The following is a 19,239-nucleotide window of genomic DNA, read 5'->3' as shown; positions in this document are numbered from 1 at the left end:
GATATGACTATCGTCACTTGATGTTTCGAGTTTCCTGACTGCTACAAACAGGTGCGCTCTCATAAGGCAGGACAAGCAGGGCGCTATGTAATCAAGGTTGAACAAAAAAATTAAAGGTCTTTGAATTAAATGAAATACACTAAATTTTTATAGATGGAGATTTTAAGACTGAGTTAAACTCATACATTTCATGCAGTGAGTATGATGAAACTGTGGTAAGGACAGCTGCATGGTAGATGGTAGGGATTTTTACAAAACTTACTCTGTTTGTCTAGTCAAAGGTGTGTACACGCTATTTCTCCAAACCCAATCTCGAATCAAGCTAAAATTTTGCATAATTATTTCTTTTACCTGACATTACAAGAATCAGTTTAAAAAACAATCAACCAAGTAGTTAAATAATTATTAGTAATTAATTATTTTGCTTGGTATCTCAAACAAGGGAAAGAGAATGTACTAGTCTGAGGAGGTGATATAAGCTGAATTAGTTCCCTTTATGGGTCGCAGCTTTAAAGTAAGTTTAAACTAAACAATAAATAACTATACAATCTCCTATTTTTTATACACATCTCAAACGCGGAATGGTTAGAATGTCGGCATGAGTCGTAAGTTCGAATTCAGATCTTTCACTATTTTTTTACTAAATGCCTTTAAAAAACGAGTACGATAAAATTCATCCATGTAACCTGTTCCCAGCCCCAACTGATCCAGACCAGTGGTAAAATCATAGCGTATTGAGAAAGCTAAAAAGCATGAAATATAGAGCCAAACAAAAAAAAAATGTGTAAAATATATTTCTAATCACACAGATTTATTGTTGTTGGTCTAGAATCTAGATCTTTAACAAATTTAGTTACATAACGGATCCACGCCGATTTGAACAACTATGTTGTACTTCCCTATAATACTAAATAATTTTTGAAAATGTAATTTTCCTCTGGTTGTTGTTTATTTAAGCTTTCCATGTTTCAGGCAGGGTCGTTACCTTTGGCTGGCTACCACTTAGAAAAAGAAAAACTCTGAATTCAAACCTCTGCTACCAACAGCTACGCCGAGCATGGGAAAGGCTTCGGGAGTCAGCACAGTGCTACACCCTGCCAAAGCCTGTGATGTCGCTGACCCCAAACTGTATCGGCACATGCCGTATCTTTGGATAGATCAGCTGCATGGAAGGCGACATCGTTCCAACCATGGCTAATGCACTGGCATGTATCTCATTTCTAAGCGTTGATCCATATTCGTTTCGCATTTAACATGAAACTGACATTTTCATTTGTCGGGGAAGCAAGCCTGATTGGCACAGAAATTAATTAGAGCCTCATATCATCTCAATCTACATCTAGGGCCTACCACATAATAACCACGTACGACATCTAGTTCTATCCCGTAATAATGACCAACCATGGGCGTAGCTAAGGTGGAGGTGCTGGGTCCAAGCCCACTTTTCTGAAATGAAATCCTATCCAAGGAAGGGAAGATTTGAATGTGAAACCATCACTGCCGCAGCGTAGAAAAAAAAAACAAAAAAAAATATAGTCACAAAATAATCGTAGTCAAGAAGTTCTAAATGTTGAAATCCTCCTTCTAATAAAAAACAAAAAATCATTCCATGAAACTAGCCAAGAGAGACTTGAGGTTAAAACCTCTCTAATAAAAAAAAACAACAACTATAAAATAATGGAAATCTACAGTACACAAATTCCATAAGTGAAGCCAAAGGGAGATTTTGTGGTCAATACACATTGTGTGTTTGGGGGGTGTATGGAAATTATCACCCCAAAACTTGCTCCTCCCCCATATCAACAAAAAATTTACACCTGACCAACTACAAGATCTACATACCCGTAATGACCTTGTATAATATCTAAATCTACCACAACGACTGCAAAAAAACAGAAACAAAACAAACTCTTTTTTTTTAAATATATGTATATTAGTTAAAAAATAAGAGAAAAAACAAAAGAAAAACCTCCTGCTTTAGAAAACCGTCACTATCTCTCAATGTTTCCCTTTCAAGAATACTACACTTAAAGAGGACACAGCTATAGTGAATAGCCAAGATTTGTGTTTCACATTAACGAGAGCTACATTACAACACATGCTATATAGTAACTTGACTTCAGAGTTACAATATATAAATTCAACTAGTTAAAGGAGAAGACTTCAATGTCAAGCCGATTTATGAAATGCGTGTCTTTCGTAATGTAAGCAAAGTGTATGAGCTTAATTACTCGGTAGCTAAATCAATAAGTTTTATCATTTAAATCTCTCTCTCCCTCTCTCTCTCTCTCTCTCTCTCTCTCTCTCTCTGTCTCTCTAATTTGGCACGAGATAACATGTCTAATGGATTTAAAAAAAAGGGAATTACTGATATCAAGTGCAGTTAACTTGTGTAATGCAGGTGGCCACAAGTTATTGCCCCTAAGAACTAAAACTCGTCTCCCATTCTCATCTGTGAGCAGACAGCCAATAGGAAACAAGAGACATTTGAAGGCGAAATGTGAACATTATAAAATCTTAAATTATAATAAGAAAGATAATTTGTAAGTAAGTATCATGGCTAGTGATCACGTATGTACGTGTTTAGAATATCTAAGGTCTTGAATATTGTAAGTGCAGAATGACTTGTGAAGTGGAATGGTGTCACCGTTAGTAGACATACACAGAACAAACTTTGGAGGCCTACAGTGAACACATTTCCTTTCCGTACTGTCAATGTCGTCAATGATAGAAAACAGTTATTTTACCTAGGTCAGTGACAAAAGGTGGTTGTTAAGCCTAGGTCAGTGACAAAAGGCGGTTGTTTAGCCAAGGTCATTGACAATAGGCGGTTGTTTAGCCTAGGTCATTGACAAAAGGCGGTTGTTTAGCCTACGTCATTGACAAAAGGCGGTTGTTTAGCCAAGGTCACAAAACAGTCAATTACATAAAACAGTTTATTTTTCTAGATAATTGACAGAAAGCAGTTTTTTTTTTAAATCTAGTATCTCAACGATGACAATGATTTGATCTAGTAAAGTAACACATTACGAAGATTTTTGTGCAGATACAAACAATCTGTGTTATTTTGTTATCATTACCAGTCTAAATTATCCTAGTAACTATTATTGTTATTATCACCAGTCAAAATGTTTAACATTTTGTTTTGTTAGAGAAAAAATGGCCATTGAGTGTATTTTCACATTGTTATCATCATCATATCAACATCATCATATCAACATCTTATCAAAATCATCATATCAACATCATCATATCAACATCATCATATCAACATCATCATATCAACATCATCATATCAACATCATCAAACTCTATGTGATTGTGAGTATGAGAAGCTCTAACCCCCTCTTCCCAAAGGTGCAGAAGATAACCCTGCGGCTGTGAGTTACGCATTCATTTTCACAGGTCCCTGATTAACTTGACACCAAAACTTTAGTCTGCAGATGTGCCAATTCCATTAAAATTAATAATAGACCATTGGATGACTCGAAGAATAAATCTACATGCTTGTATTACGTGTATAGCCTTTTCTTCAGTCTACAACATTATCAAAGTGGCCATGTAAGTGTATAAAGGTACAGTTCTTACCTTCCTAGCTTGGTGACGATCATCTCCGTGCCGTATTTGTCAAATGTCTCCCACAGCTGCTTCATCTCCAGCTGTGCGTTGACGTTCAGGAGCTTCACGTGCAGGGGCTTGCTAGGGACGTCCACCTTCACCAGGCCTAAGCTGCTGGAGTCGCCCCCGGAGATCCTGTCCTTATCCAGGGCCCCGGCACTGTCCTGATGGCAAGAGAGACCGTCGGAACTAGAGCAGTCCGAGTCGTGCTTGCTGTCGTTCATTCCGGGTGACGGGCGCCCGCAAGGGAGGAGACCGTGTGAGGGAGCCGAGGACGAGTGGTCAGTAGTATGGTCGTAGCGGATGGTGTCAAACATGCGCCCCATGTTCGATCCACTGGTAACAACACAGGCTGAAGAAAAAAAAAAGAGTTATAATTAGCTCATCTCTTTATCCTCTTCTTGTCCTCTAGACCAGTGGTTCCCAAACTTTTCCCTTAACGGAACACTTCTCACATTCTGAGTATTTAGCGGAACACTTTGCTTAGTTTTTTTTTAAGAGACATTAATTCACGTTGTGGTCTACTAGTTAATTTTTCCAGTAGTTCGCGAAACACCTGTTCAGACCTCTGCGGAACACAGTTTGGGAAACACTGCTCAATAATATCACAATATAAATTTGCAATCCCACTACCACAAGTCGTAATTAAAGACTTACTATCATAAAACTTTACTTAATGTTTGTATATTGTATACATGTTTATGTCATCATACAATGAGAAAGAATTTTCATTTGTGTCAGATAAACTCGTTCACTCAAAGATCTAGATTTATATGTAACATGAATAAAAGGAAGTAGCTTGATTGTCAGATTCTCAGAACTGAGTATTTCTACCCAGATTTTGTAGAGAAAGAGATTCATCTATGGTGAAATAATTATATATATATATTTTTTTGGTTGTTCTTCTTTTATAATTACTCAGCAAATAATTTCTTGATCATTTTAACACGTAGAAATTCTTATGTAACATTTTTTTGTAAGACAAAAAAAAAATTATAATCAATCCAAATTTCCACGTATTTAAAAAAAAAAAAAGAAAAAATATTTATTATTATTATTACTACTACTACTATTACTATTAGCCTGTCTTTCATGCTCCTCTATTTCAAACACAACTAGAGTTCAGCCTGAGATGTCCTAAAATATCTGGCAAGTGTTTATTTGTTATAAAATGTAAGTTTGTTGGTCAAAGACTCGAGGGCTAAGGCTTCCTCAGCTACCTCAAGGTATTACTTTAACCAGTGTGCCAAAGCTGCTTATGGAATTAGGTTTATAGTTATTTACAAACTTTTTTTTTCTACAAACAATAAAGGGAACTAATTCAACGTATAATTATAATTCAACTTACACCACCTTGTCAGTCCAGTAAAATTTCTTTCTCTTGTAAGAGATACCAAACAAAATAGTTCATTACTAATAGTTGATTAACTAATTTGTTAAATTTTTAATTGATTCTTTTGTTTGCAGGTGAAAGAAATAGTTGAGCAAATTTTCAGCCTGATCCGAGATTGGGTGTCGGAGAAATAACGTGTGCAAACTTTTTACCAGACAGATCAAGTTGATATAAGCTTTTATATAAATAAGAAAAATAGATATAATATAATACTTGAAGTCTGATATACAGTCTACTCAAAGTTTTTTTGTAACCTTAAAGAAGAAAGTAGAAACATGGGTAATCTTTCCCTTCTGAGAAGCCATAAGTCCCAAAGCAGAAGTCAATTAACCCCTATTGGCAAAAAGCGTTGTAAAAATCAAGTAAAAAGATATAATTAATATATTTCAACCTTAAGTCGAGATTGATTCTTTAAAAAAATTATAGGCTATTACTTGATATTATTTGTTCTTATTTCTGTGCGCCTCAGTTAATGAGTTTATTTTGACTGTTTTATTTCTTTTCAGCTTAAGTGGATCTAATTCTAAATTTGTAAATTATATAAGGGAAAAAAATTGTACGTATTTAGTAATACTGTAAGATTTATTGCTCTTAATCAATATCAAACTAAATTAATTATGTTACATTGATCAATTAATTTGTTTATCTTTAGATTGATTCACATCTTAATACGGTCAATGAATAATGGTGCAAAGATTCAAACAGAGTGACTTGATATAAAACAAATTCAACTCTGACGAGATGATATACATTCTACTAAAGATTTTTTTTTGCAAGATTAAAGAATAAAGGCGAAACAGAGGTGATCCTTCCCTTCTGAAGAGCGTTAAATCCAAAACCAGAAGTCATTATCAACATTAAATGCGTCATTAGGCAGAGAATGTCTTCCAATGTAGACACCTATGTAATCGTTACAAAGATGGCTGGACATAACATTTGAAACTCGTAAGTTACTTCCGAAGACAGAAGCAGTCGATGAAAAAAAAAAAAAAAGAACATTAAAATCGACCTCAGCGTCTCAGCTAGACAATATGCATGACTAAAATGACCTAGGTCAACACGTAGGACTTAATCATCTTTTTTTTTTTTAAGTTACGTCTGTATTTTGTAGATAACGTAATAGTTTTGCCTGTGTTGATTCTGGCAAATTATGTAGGTCAGCTAGTTCTGTGTATTCACGGAAAAAACTCTCTCTCTTAGTCTTCGAATTCAAATACATTATCTTATTTTTATTACTAAAGATCTCACTGACTTTATCTATTACAAGATTTATATTTCTAGGAATTGCGTAGGAATACATTCTATAGACGAAACATCTAACTCTTTTACGTGGTCTTTTTTTTCTCGCGGAGTCTTTAGATGAACATCTCTTAGAAAAGTTGTTTCCATTTTCTAAAACCTATTTTATAGATTACCTAATTCATGTTGTGGATCCTTACAGCTAATGTTTGTGTTAGTCGTAAAATAGATCCGGCGTTGTTTTGGCATAACATTACGATCTCTGTGACATGTTTGCTTGCAGTGGCGTGAGGAGCGTGACACAGGAGTCGGCGGGACATGATACTTAAAAAAAAAGAGTTCTGGCTTCTCTCAAAGCTCGCTGACACCGAGAGTGAACGTCAGGGATAGAGCTATCGGCCACCAGAGAGCGCTATTATCGGTTTTGTCATCGTGACCATAACTGGAGAAAGAGGTTCCCATGTGTGGGTAAACATGGCGGGGGAGGGAGAGACGTGTTGGGTGAGTAGGAAGATGAACGGCGCCCAGTGGGGAGAGAAAGTTTTGCAACAGGCTGTCGAAGAATTGTGCCCCCGTGACGTCACTTGACACCGACTTCCGATCTGCTTGGTAATGAGGTGCGCAGGCGTGGATATCAACCAGTGATTGCATCAGGTGATTAGCTTTCTCAGTGCCTCAGTAGCCTACCCTGAACCCATCTCCCCATATCCCTGGGATCACCTCCCGCTACAAGTCATGATTGGATCCCCAGGGAGTCCTCTGTCGCTCGCCTCTGACGTGCATCGTCTTGAGAAAACCAGAAACGCTCCTGCCAATTTATTTAACTATTATTTACTATTAACGACCGCATCGAGGCGATGAATTAATGAACAGTCCATGTTTTATTTTGATAACATGCGATAATTATTTTAAAATTTTCATATTAAAATCTTTATCATTTATATTTTTAAATTATCATTTAGTTTAGTATAATTTTAGCGTGAATAGTATACACAATGGGAGTAACCAGGCGTAGCCAGGGCCCCTGGGGGGGGGGGGGTTTGACCGAAATGTCGGAGTTTAGTGAAATTATTTGCTTTGATTTTGTTTATTTTAGATGAGATTTTAATACTAAACCATCACTTGCCCCAGCACAGCCTAGGGGGTTCTGAGTTTAAGACCCCCTATCAGGAGGTTTTGCAGTTAAATCCCCCTCTTTAATAAAACCAAAAAAAAAAAAGGAAAAAAAAGACATGCAAACGAAAATCCCCAAATTCCAAGAACACAGCCAAGGAAGATTTTGATTTTAAAACCCCCTCTTCAATATAATAAAAACAAATTACAAACTCAAATTTCTATGAGCTCAGCCCCGCGCTGGGGGAGCTCCCATCGCTACGCCCATGGTATACACTGCTGATATAATGCAATTAATATACTTTAAAAAAAAAAGAATTCGTGAAACGAAACAAAAAAAAAGATCATAATTTTAATTTTAATTTCCATTTCATTGAGAGTGTGAAAATTGAGACACGTGACATTTTGTAAGAGGAAGGAGACAGTCGAGGTGGAGAGTTGTCTAACTCTTGGGGAAATAGTAAACAATTAAATCATAACACCCCCCCCCACCCCCGCCACGTAATTATAAGAATAGAGAAACGTTTTTTTTTTTTTTTCTACTCCTTATCACTACCACTAGTCGCGGTGGCTAAGCGGTAAAGTGCTTGAAGGGTCCCGGGTTCGAATCTTGGTGAAGACTGGGATTTTTCATTGCGGGATATTTTGGGCGCCTCTGAGACCGCACAGTTCTTGCACAATACATTTTAAGCACAGATTAGCACAGTAAAGTACAGTTTAGCCCAGATTTGCTCAGTTGAGCACAGCGTAGCCCAATTTAATCCAGTTTAGCACAATAAACATGAGTTAACTTTGCATTTCAGTTTGTAGGATCCTGTCTACATGCAACAAATACAGTGACGCAGAAAATGAGAAAATCATACGGAGAAATGCTGAGGACGACCAGAGTAAATACAATTCTTCGGGAAGTAACTCGTGTTTTTCTTTCTACTATCTCCAATTAGTCATCTTGTTGACTTCTCGTCGGCTCGCAAAAAAAAAAAAAAAAAGAACTTAACTGGTCATTTGTAACACTTTGGACATAAAACAGATTTTTCAACAAACCCGGCCGAGTTTCCGTGCGGCTTCCTTTCAAGTGACCTGTGGTCATAGCCGTCCGTTTATCTTATAACGGAATGTGTAGGCGAGGCTACAGAGGGAGGAGGTGGACAGATATAAGTCTTAAAATAAGGAGGGATGAGGTCTGGTCACTTATCGCGGTGGTCAGTGGGTTCATAGGGTGCAGAAGATAAACCCGAGGCTGTTGAGATATGCCTCTTTTCTGGAGCACTGGAGAGTGGCGAACAAGATCACGTGCCAGGCTCTTGACCAGTTTCCGATAACCCAGCGTTGCTAATGAGAGAACGAGTCAGAATTGTTTTATAGGCTCGAGAACGCCTTTGAATAGATATTAGAAAGACGTTTGTCAATAAATACTTTTCAAAATAATGAAAAGCTGAGCGATGAGTGTAAGGTGCTGGTGAAGAGTGGGAATTAAAAAACGTATAGACTTTGGTTGTGGAAGTTGACAACAATTCAGAACTCAATGTGTTCAATTTGAATTTAATTTTGAAATCGGCTTTGAGGGGAGCGTGTTTAATGTAAAGTAATGGGGCGAGCTGGTCGGTGTGCTATATATTTACAACCATTCACAGTTATTGAATGCTTCTTTAATTGATTCGTTAATTGGTTATTTTTGTTTTCCAAGTTTTTGATGGTCGTTTACTTTTTCTTTCTTTTTTTTTTTTTTTTTCGCCTACTTTTTTTTTTCAGATATACTTTTTTTTATGTTGACTATTCCTGCTGATTTTTTTTTTTTTCAGATTGTGTAATTTATTTAACGACATAGATCGAAGTAAGGAGTGAGACATTTTTCTTTATTACAACAAACATCACACTATATTGTTTGTTTAAACAAAGAAACTTGGTTGAATTACAGAAAGATTAACTTCCATATGTGTTTTAAGTTCACAGACTAAGTACTAAGGCCACTTTAGGTGATATCGTAGCATTGAATATAACTGAAAAAAAAAATTGTTTCGTTGACAATTGTTTTTTTTTTAAAGCATACATTTTTTATTATTTATTTCTGCAACGTTTAATTATTTTTTTTTTAGTCTAGTTCTTGTTTCCTATAATACACAGAAGTCTGAGCTTAAGCGAACAAATATCAAACGGCATTGTACACTTACTGCAGCATCTTTTCTTATTATATCTTTGTCAATATATCCGTAAAAACGTCGACAACAAAACGTCTTTGATATAGCTAATTAAGCAAGTCTCAACTGGGTATGCGCAGTCACGTGAAATACTGCACTCAACTTCAATCTTTGAAATCATAGAGCTTTTGTTACGATGGTCCAGTGTTCAGATCTCGCTTGCTTTCATTCTGTGTAGACCTGGTGAGTGGACGTTGATTTGACACGAGCCGAAAACTCAAAGTAAAAATTAAATTATTCACATTTATTTCAAGCTAAGGTGTTGCACATAGAGGTATGGCTGGATAGCTAAGTTGATAGAGTGTTCTCATATAGCATCAAGCTGAACTGACATAGGAAGCATTACTCAAAAGGCTGTATGCATTAAACCTTTAGATCTGGACTTTATGGTCACTGAGTAGAGAATTATGAAATAACTTTAGGAACAGCAAATCAAGAAATAAGTATCGGAAATATTTTTTCCTGTTATTGTAACTGAGTTTTTTAATATTCAATGATGTTGTTCAATATATTAAAAATATTTATATTTCATACAATTCTATGTATTATGTATGTTAAAATTGGAATCATTGAAAATGTCGTATGCGACAGCGAGTTATTTGCTAAGAAAAACAGGAAAACAATTTTAGACATGTCTATAAGCCAATAAAGATAATATCTGATCAAGTTCTTAGTGTGGTTTTGGGATTCTATAACATTTCAGCATAAATAATACGGATAAGAGTGTGGATCTAGTGGAGATCTCGGTATTGGGCCATAGGGCTATGCCGCGATCTAGACCTACAGGTCCACAGGAGGATCATCTCAATAAGGCCCCAAAATACTAGCTTTGTTATTGGTGTGGTCCCTGATGAGATAGATTGGGTTACAAATTATACGAATCTAGGCGTATGTAATATCTTCGCTGGCCTGTCGGACAAGTAACTTTTCATTTATTATTTGGTGCCGTAGGAGTGGTGTAATACAATTCATCAATTTACAATTTATAGGATTCCTTCTATCCGACCTCTAAATTTCACGTCGTTGCAACATTTAAAACACAGAAAATGTTACACCATATTGGTTTCATAGCTATTTATAGATACCTAAACGCATGTTAGGGAGCGTATGTGCGTGTTTCTGATGTAACATTTTGGAATGAAGTGAGCATGTTTTGTTTGTGTAGGCTAAAGAGTTTCTGATGAAACCCCGAGATGCTCATTCGTTACTGAGGTTAAAACAAAAGTGTTAAAGTAGAAACTTGCAAGAGACATGCGACAGAGAAGGCGTGAGACTGTAAAGACAAGTACTTTTAATGTGTTATACATTGTTTAAATTATCATTTTATTTTGTCATCTACTATCAAGTTAAATCTGAGTCTATTTGTAAATACAAGTTAAATCTGAGTCTATTTGTAAATACAAGTTATATTCAGTTTTGCTTTAAAAGAAGCTTATTCGTGTTTATTTCAAATTTTACATAAAGAATGTAATAGGCCTACGCCTACATCGGTTTAGTTGTCTTAGCTGTTTGGAGTTACAAACAAACGACCGAGTATCAACAACGCATATAATGATTTCATCTAGATCTGCACGCATTCTAAACCTTCGAAATCAAAGACATTGCCATTGTTAGACCTCTCTTTATAACCAAGCAGAAAACGCCGGACTACACAAATGACAAAGACGATTGCCTGGTCGTGTGATACGCGTTTCGGATTGTGGAGATGATGGTCCCGAGTTCAAATCATGTTCGCTTTCATCCCCTGCAGTTTGGGGCTACGGCGAAATAATCTTTATTTCCGGAGTAACGTCTGGAGCGTTTCAATCTAAAGTTATTTTGTTTCAGGAGCTTGAAAGTCAGTTTGGACATGAACTGAACTAAGTAGAAGTGATGAAGTGTAGGCACCCGTAATTAGAACGTAATTAAAACGATATATCTCAAGAAATTAAATTTAGATTTATTAACGATCATATTCCTTTTTCCCTGGTGCTGTTAGAGCATGGAATGGGTTGCCTGAATCAGCCAAGAAAACCCACAACTTGGCAGAATTTAAGTCATTGATGAACATACATGACTAGATTGACCCAATTATTTTTGAAGTAACGTCTGTATTATATAAGGTAAGATAAGATAATTGATAAAAGATGTCTACATCTACACAATGGAAATAGATGGAGAGTATGCCGACACTTTCACATTTGACTAGAGTAACACAATTTAGATCTAGTACATTTACTAAATTTAGTGACACTTCAGGACTTAAGACTTAAAAGTAAATTAGCATTAATGCATAACGCTTTGAGCAATAATTTACAAATTCAAAAACACAATCTAATTTATAACTCGCAAATCTCATTTAAAGGCACATTTATTTCGTACGCTAGGGCCTGTTGTGGGTGGCTGCCTGGTCGTGTGGTATGCGCGCTGGACTGTCATTCAGTCGTCTCAATGGTCCAGGGTTCATACCCAGCCCGCTGCCATCCCACGTCGTCCTGCAGGAGGTTCGGACTAAGAAGTAAATTATCTTCAACTCTGAAGGAACATCCGAAACAAATACAGCAAAAGAAACAAAGCAAGTATTCCTTCTTCCCTATGTCTGTAGATCAAGGAAAGGATTGCCTGAATAAGTCAGGAAAACCAATGACTTAGCAGAGTTTAAATCTCTAATTAAAATACACGACTATTATATAGATCTAAGATAAGATAAGAACACTTAGGACGAAATCATTTTCTCTTTGGAAGAGAAGATAAAACTTTAATTTGGAAATAGATCTAAATCTTTGACCTGGCTGGGGACTGAACGCTAAAGAAATAAAAGTCTTAGTTTTCAGAAAGAAAGATCTAGAAACTAGTACTCTAGTTCTAGTGGTGACTAGGCCTAGACTAGATCTATATCTCTAGATCTTTAAAACAAAACCTATCAGGAAATGCTATCACAATCAACTGGGTGTAGCACCAACAACCAAATAGAAATGGCATACCTTCCATTGACTTGATCGCTGCTGTATAAGGGGGTACCTGGGCCCAGTCAAAGGAACAATCCGTGGACCTCTGTGCCGGCACTCCAGGCCCGATGGCTGCTACTGGAACGGAAGACGGAACGACAGGGGGGCAGTTTGCACTCGCGGTTCGATTTCCACTGTTGACGCTGATGAGCATAGAGTCCACGGAGCCGGACATGAGAGAGACGATACTGAAATCTTTGGCTCTGGGAGACAGTGGACTGGCAAGGTCCATGAAACTGTGGCCTCCCCCCGACTTAGTCCCGAGACGTCATTGATGTAACAGCGTCATGAGAATTCAGCCGCAGAAAACAATGTAGACTATTATCGACACAAGAAACACTCAAGAAATACAATTGGCTTGTTCCAATCCTCTAGGCTTGGGTTTTAATAGAAATGCTTTTCAAGTCTGCCTCGGTTTTAGTGCAAAGAAACGGGTGTTGTTTTTTTTATCGAAGAGCAATGTGATGAGTTGATGGTATCACCAGATCCAAGCCAGGAATCGTCGTCCTTAACACTAGGCGAGAAATAAGTCAGAAACGTGAAGTCTGGATGTAGTCAAAGAATATTGATCTAGATTCTAGACAAAGAACCAATCCAATTATAATTTTTGTTTTGTTTTTGAAGTCAAGATTGAAGACACAAGATCTATCTACAAGTTAACACTTGAGTTTTTTGTTCTAACTAACTGGCACTTGCATTCAAAGTGTATCCGTTATTAACTTTCTTTCCTCACTCAATGCCTGGCTCATTCCTGCATTTGTTAACGTGTCGGCTGCTGGCTCCACATGGGGTGTGAGTAGAAACAACAAAATGGGCGGGAATTTCTTCTTTAGTGACAGCTAGTTAATGAGCTGGGAAGGAAGCCCCGCCCCTTTTCAATTTGTTAACAGTCTGAACCTAACTCACAGCTTATAAAGTGTGGAAGTCTTTCTCCCCCCCCCCCCTCCCCCTATCTCTCAACAAAACTTTTCTTTAAATACCATTTCTCGTCTACTCGATGTGTCTAGACTTTTTTTTTTAAAGAAGTTGCCAAACATTCTGATGCAAACCAAAGTGAGAGAGAGAAAAAAAAGTGGGAGGAGTTAATGGACACGTGATCTATTTCAGTCATTCTGGTTGGCTGTTTCTTTAACTGGGGAAGTCGTGCTAGCCTGCAATAGCTTTTGGTGTTCCACCAATCCCTCCTCTCCCCTTTCTTCCCTCTCACCTACGGAACATCCAGCTGGTCAGTGTACAACGTCTACCAGTCGCGATAGCACTTACCAACCCCTAACGCCCCCCCCCTCCCCAACCACCAAGCCCTCTCCCCATTGATTGAATGTCTTTTCCATCTCTTCTTGACATTCTTGATTTTTGTTTTCGAGTCAGTCACTGACTCTTGACATGACTTCTGTTGTAATAGTCTTTTCAATGGCGGAGAGAGAGAGAGAGAGAAGAAAGAGAGAGAGATGGGGGGGGGGGGTAGAATAATGTATTCATGTCAACACACCTAATTTAATTAGATGATTAATGAAATTGTTTCTCTTCTGAACTAACAGCTGGCTAACAAACAAGACCTATATAAATTAGGATCATACGCGCAGGTGTTCACAAATGTTATTCATTGGAAATCATTTGAGTAATTCTAGTCTAATATAAGATTTATAGTTTTACAACAACTAAAAGAAAAGCAACTCTTTTTACGTAAAATGTCACAGATAATCCAGCAATTAAAACCTGTTTTCAGATAGAATCTTGACATCATCTGCCCTATAGATCACAAAGTCTGAAAGGGGTTATTCATTATTATTCTTTACATTTTTTGCTAGTATGTAATATAGAACTCAGTACCAAATTTAGACTTATGAATAAAGAACAAAAATTAACCATCTCTCAAAAATTTCTCTTGTGGATTTCTCAGGGCTGTAGCGCCGCGTGCCCTCCCCCAAAATCCGGCCCTGATTTAGCAATTATAGAATAAAACTAGTAGTGCATTACATAAAGGAAAATAAATAAACTATCAAATGGTGGGTTCATTTTCTCTAGCTGCTTATTAATTCCTGGTCCACACCTCAGTTTAAAGAAACGGAAATACATAGAACAATACAAACAACACAAGATGGTCAACCAGTAACACTGAAAAACAAAACAAACAAACAAAAAAAAAACACAACAAGATTACAAACAGGGTTTGTGTTATCACACAAATACAGAGGCGACCAGTGGACCAGGAATATTCAAGCCATAGTCTGGTTTTGATCGTTCAAAGTAATACAATTTTAAAAAATCATTGGTCACTAAAATAATAGTAATAATGTTTAAAATTTTCTAAATGAATTTTTATCAAACTTAAGTACTTTTTCAATTACTTGTTGTTTTTTATATATTCATTAAGTAAAGTTCTCCTTTCAGATCAAGTGATCCATGGGGCAAATGATATATAGGTTTACTGTTAACGAGGGTGTCATGTGGCCAGCACACCGACCAACCACATTTACTTTTCCAACTAATATCAGGTACCCAATAGAGCTGGATGGACTCAAAGGCGTCACGAAGATCCCGAAAGTAAAAATCCAAGTCTTCCGGTTCGGAAGCCAAGCGCTTTACCACTCATCCTCACCGCTTCCTATATATTCATTGAGCGTACATTTCTATTTCTCTAAATAATAATCATTAACCTTATGCATACATTTAAAATTAATAAAATGTATTAAGAGAAAGTAAAAAAAAAAATAATTAAGATTCATTCTTCTTACAAAATTAGATAAATTGGCAACACGAGAACACAAAATATTCTTGATATTTCATTTCCGGTAGTGAGCTTGAAATGACTTGGGTCACAAAATTAAAACTTTTCCCCTCGGAAATACAAATTAATATCTCCAGTTCTCTTCGTCATACAATCATACATTTAATGCGGTTGGAAATATTTTTTTCAAGCCCTTTTCAACCATATAGCATGATACGCTTTAGTATTGTATTTTGAGGTTAATTTTTTTATCGAACTACATTAATCTAGACTTGATCTAGATCTAGAGTCTTTAGACTGGATCTCGATTCTAGATCTAGAACTAGATATAGAATCTAAACTAGATCTAGAATCTTGATATAGGATCTAGATCTAGACTAGAATTCATACGACCTTACAATTTGATATCTAGATTGCTATTATGTTAAAACTATGCGCTATAAAAGTAGTTTTTTTTTTTAAACTTACAACAAAAGTAAAGTTTTTATCAAAATTCTTTTTAAAAACAACATTTTAAAAAGTATTTCATTCCATGAGTTAGTTAATAAATGGAAAATATATTTTATAAAAATTCATTGATACTTATTCCACTGTGACCTTAGATGCAAATATTCTGTACCGATGCGCGAATTTATGAAAGAAGCATGAGTTATTAATGAAGAAGTCTGTGAATTTAAAAAAAAATTTACCTACCCTGAAGTTTTTCTTTTAAAAGTAGTGTTTTTTTGTTTTGTTTTGTTTTTTTTAATCTTGCATAGATAATTTTTTTAAATTAAATGGTTCACTTTTGGAAAAGAAAAAAGTAGTTGTTGCATCAGAGCTTTAAATGATCTAAAATATCATGATGTCCGATTTTCATTTTCTCTTCTAGTTTCTGAGCTCAAAACGGGAAGGACGGATGGACGGACAGAGGGACGATCGGACAGACAGACCACACACAACTAATAGCGTCTATTCCCCTTTCCGGGGGCCGCTAAAATGACAATGTCTTCGATTCCGAAGATTAAAGATGAGTGCAGTGTTTCACATGACTGCGTATAATTATGATACTGTATTAATTGTTAGCATACATTTTCTAGGTTTCAAATTGTTGGTCTTTTAAAGTATTCATTGTTGGAATCCAAGCAAAGGCAATCTTCCTCTTTCATTGACATCAGGTCATCAAGTCCAGTTTCCCTGCTTGTTTTTTTTTTTACTTGGGGACGGATCATCTAGTACATTAGCACCGACTACCTAGCTCTTTATTCAAGCACTGACCAGAACTAGAGCTCCTCACCAGTCTTGCGGTCATATAACGCTATACAGCTTTCCTTTTTTTCCACAGAGTTTTGCAGCGTGGTCAAGTTACCACTAACCGTTTTCACAATAGCAGAGCCACACTAGCACTGGAACTGACACCTAAAGGTCAGCTGGACAGGTCTTCCATACCTAGAAGATAAATACATTTTCTAAGTGCAAGGCTCCACCAGTAGCTGTCTCCCTAAAAACTCTTTTATTCCCCTGGCAAACAAATCATGAAGTATAAACCATCTGATCTAAATTTTTCCAATGTAAATTATGAGTGAGTCTGGTGTGAATGTATATTTTGGTTTTCTATAGTTATAATGTTTTGCTTGGTGTAATGCACACATTGTAAGACAAATTTCCTTATCGATAATAAAAATTATTATTATTATTATCTACTTCCTCTCTCTCTCTGTCTCTCTCTTTTCTTCCTTTTTCTTTCTCTTTCTTTCTTTCTCTCTTTTTTCTCTCTCTCTTTCTCTTCTTCTCTCTCTTCCTCTCTCTCTTTCTCTTTCTCACTCTTTCTCTCTCTTTCTCTCTGTCTTTCTCTCTTTCTCTCTCTCTTTAACACAATATACAATTTTAGTAATAAATTAAGAATAAATTAAGAATAAATTAAGACTACGGCATAGTACTGCAGGTGGCGATGTGGCTGAGTGGGTAAAGCGCTTGGCTTCCGAATCCTGGTGAAAACCGAGATTTTTAATTTTGGGATCTTTAGAGTCCACACAGCTCTAATGGGTATCTGACCCTAGTCCGGGAAAAGTAAAGTCGGATGGTCGTTGTGCTGATCACATGTCACTCTCGTTAACCGTTGGCCATAGAAACTGATGACCACTATATCATCTGCCGGATAGTTCACAAGGTCTGAAAGGGGGAAACTTTACTTTCTTTATTTTTACTTTTTGTCCGAAGTTAAATCACAGTGTGGACGTGCCTCAGTAGTGTCTGTATTGGGAGGTTAGAGGTGCAGGAAGATCTAGAGCAACTAGTACTACACAGAGACTTCAAATGACGTTAGCTACAAGTAGGGGTTATAGGACTTGCAGGACAAATGAAACAAAAAATACAGTGCGAGATACTAATGGTATAGCAGCAGGGGGCGGGAGAGTTTGGTGGTTGGCTCTGTGAGGTAATTAGGTCAGAGCTGTCAATTAGCTGTGGCCAGACTAACATGATGGATGACGTGTCAGAGCCAGAATTATGATAGCACTTGAAATAACAACTGAATCCCAGGCATTTTGTACAAAGGTCAAAGTTAGAGGCCCCCTGCTTAGGTCAAATGAAAGGGATATATACGCAGGTCAAAAGTAGAGGATATGTACCTTGGTAAAGAATGAATGAATCTATGTATGTATAGGCATGTATGTATGTATGTATGTATGTATGTATGTGTATGTATGTATGTATGTATGTATGTATGTATGTACGAATGTATCTGTATCTGTCTATCTATCTATCTATCTATCTATCTATCTATCTATCTATCTATCTATCTATCTATCTATCTATCTATCTATCTATCTATCTATCTATCTATCTATCGGCTTGTCCATCTGTTTGTGTGATTATCCATCAAAATATTAATTGATCCACCAAGCTATTTAACTATCACTCAGTCGATATTAATCTAATGTACCCAAATGCTCAGTTAACCACGTACCAGTAAATTCCCCTACCTCCCTCTCCCCTCCCTTTTTGTTACCATTAAATTGGTATTTCTATTCCTAGGATTCCTCTTCTTTCATGTTTTCTTCTTCTCTACCAATCTTTCAGCCCAGAGAGTGGACAGTCCCACAGGTTGGACGTTTTGTGTAGATATCTTGCACATTATTATTGTTGTGACACTAAACATACACCTACTACATACAACGGAATCTCTTTCAAATTTCTCCTCGCACTGCTGATGTTGTTGTTTTCTCCTTTTTATTTGTTTTCTCCCGCCCTCTCTCTTTTTATTCATCGTTCTGTTCTCTCTCTCCGTCTCAAGCTCCCATTTCTCTGGGGTTTTTTCCTCTCTCTCTCTGTTCTTGCACATATTTCTCTGTTAGCCCTCTGTATGATCTGCCTTGCACTCTCTTTCTCCCCTACTCTCTGTTGGGTCATCTTCTCTCTCTTTAGTCACTCTCTTTCTCCCCTACTCTCTGTTAGGTCATCTCCTCTCTCTTTAGTCACTCTCTTGTACTGTGAATATCTTTACGCGCTAGAGTCCAATAGATTAGTCTAATTACCTCCCCTGGACCGAGTTCTATCAACAATTATGAATACTTTCCACATTTGAACCCCAGCCCATCACTGACACGTGCACGCCTTACAGGTGCCACTGGAATGACAGGAAGGAATTCCTTCCATTTCATAAGCTCTCTCACTACAAGGTCTTGTCAACTTGGGGGAACAAGCTCACACCTCCTCCCCCATCCTCCCACACTCCACACATCCCCCCTATTCATTTATGACATATTACAAGCACTCGTTCCGAGTCTCTTCCATAACTTCATCAATCTAGACTTTATGAGTCCCGGCAATCAGACCAGTCCCTCCCCCCTTATACTTCTCGACGCAAATCTTGGATACTTCGTGACCTGCCCGCTAAGTTCATTATAATTCTCTTCCGCCAGCACGCGCTCATTTCCATACACGGCTCACTGTCAACGGCGTGGACAAGACATCTAGCGCAAT

General features: G+C 37.0%; 1 protein-coding gene across 1 annotated transcript in view; it reads right to left on the bottom strand.

Moving 5' to 3' along the window:
* Positions 1–13,344, bottom strand: part of LOC106061349 (T-box transcription factor TBX10-like) — a 48,420-nt gene extending 35,076 nt beyond the window's left edge. Inside the window, exons 1-2 of the mRNA XM_056006846.1 lie at positions 12,525–13,344; positions 3,589–3,970 (exon numbers count right to left, since the gene is read on the bottom strand). Coding sequence (XP_055862821.1) covers positions 3,589–3,970; positions 12,525–12,780 — 638 coding nt within the window. The 5' untranslated portion in view covers positions 12,781–13,344. The remainder of the gene's footprint in view (positions 1–3,588; positions 3,971–12,524) is intronic.
* Between the last annotated feature and the right edge of the window lie 5,895 nt (positions 13,345–19,239).

Source organism: Biomphalaria glabrata, chromosome 12, assembly GCF_947242115.1.
Source record: "Biomphalaria glabrata chromosome 12, xgBioGlab47.1, whole genome shotgun sequence".
In the NCBI taxonomy this organism is placed as follows: Eukaryota; Metazoa; Mollusca; class Gastropoda; family Planorbidae; genus Biomphalaria; species Biomphalaria glabrata.
This window is presented reverse-complemented; position numbering and strand designations above follow the sequence as displayed.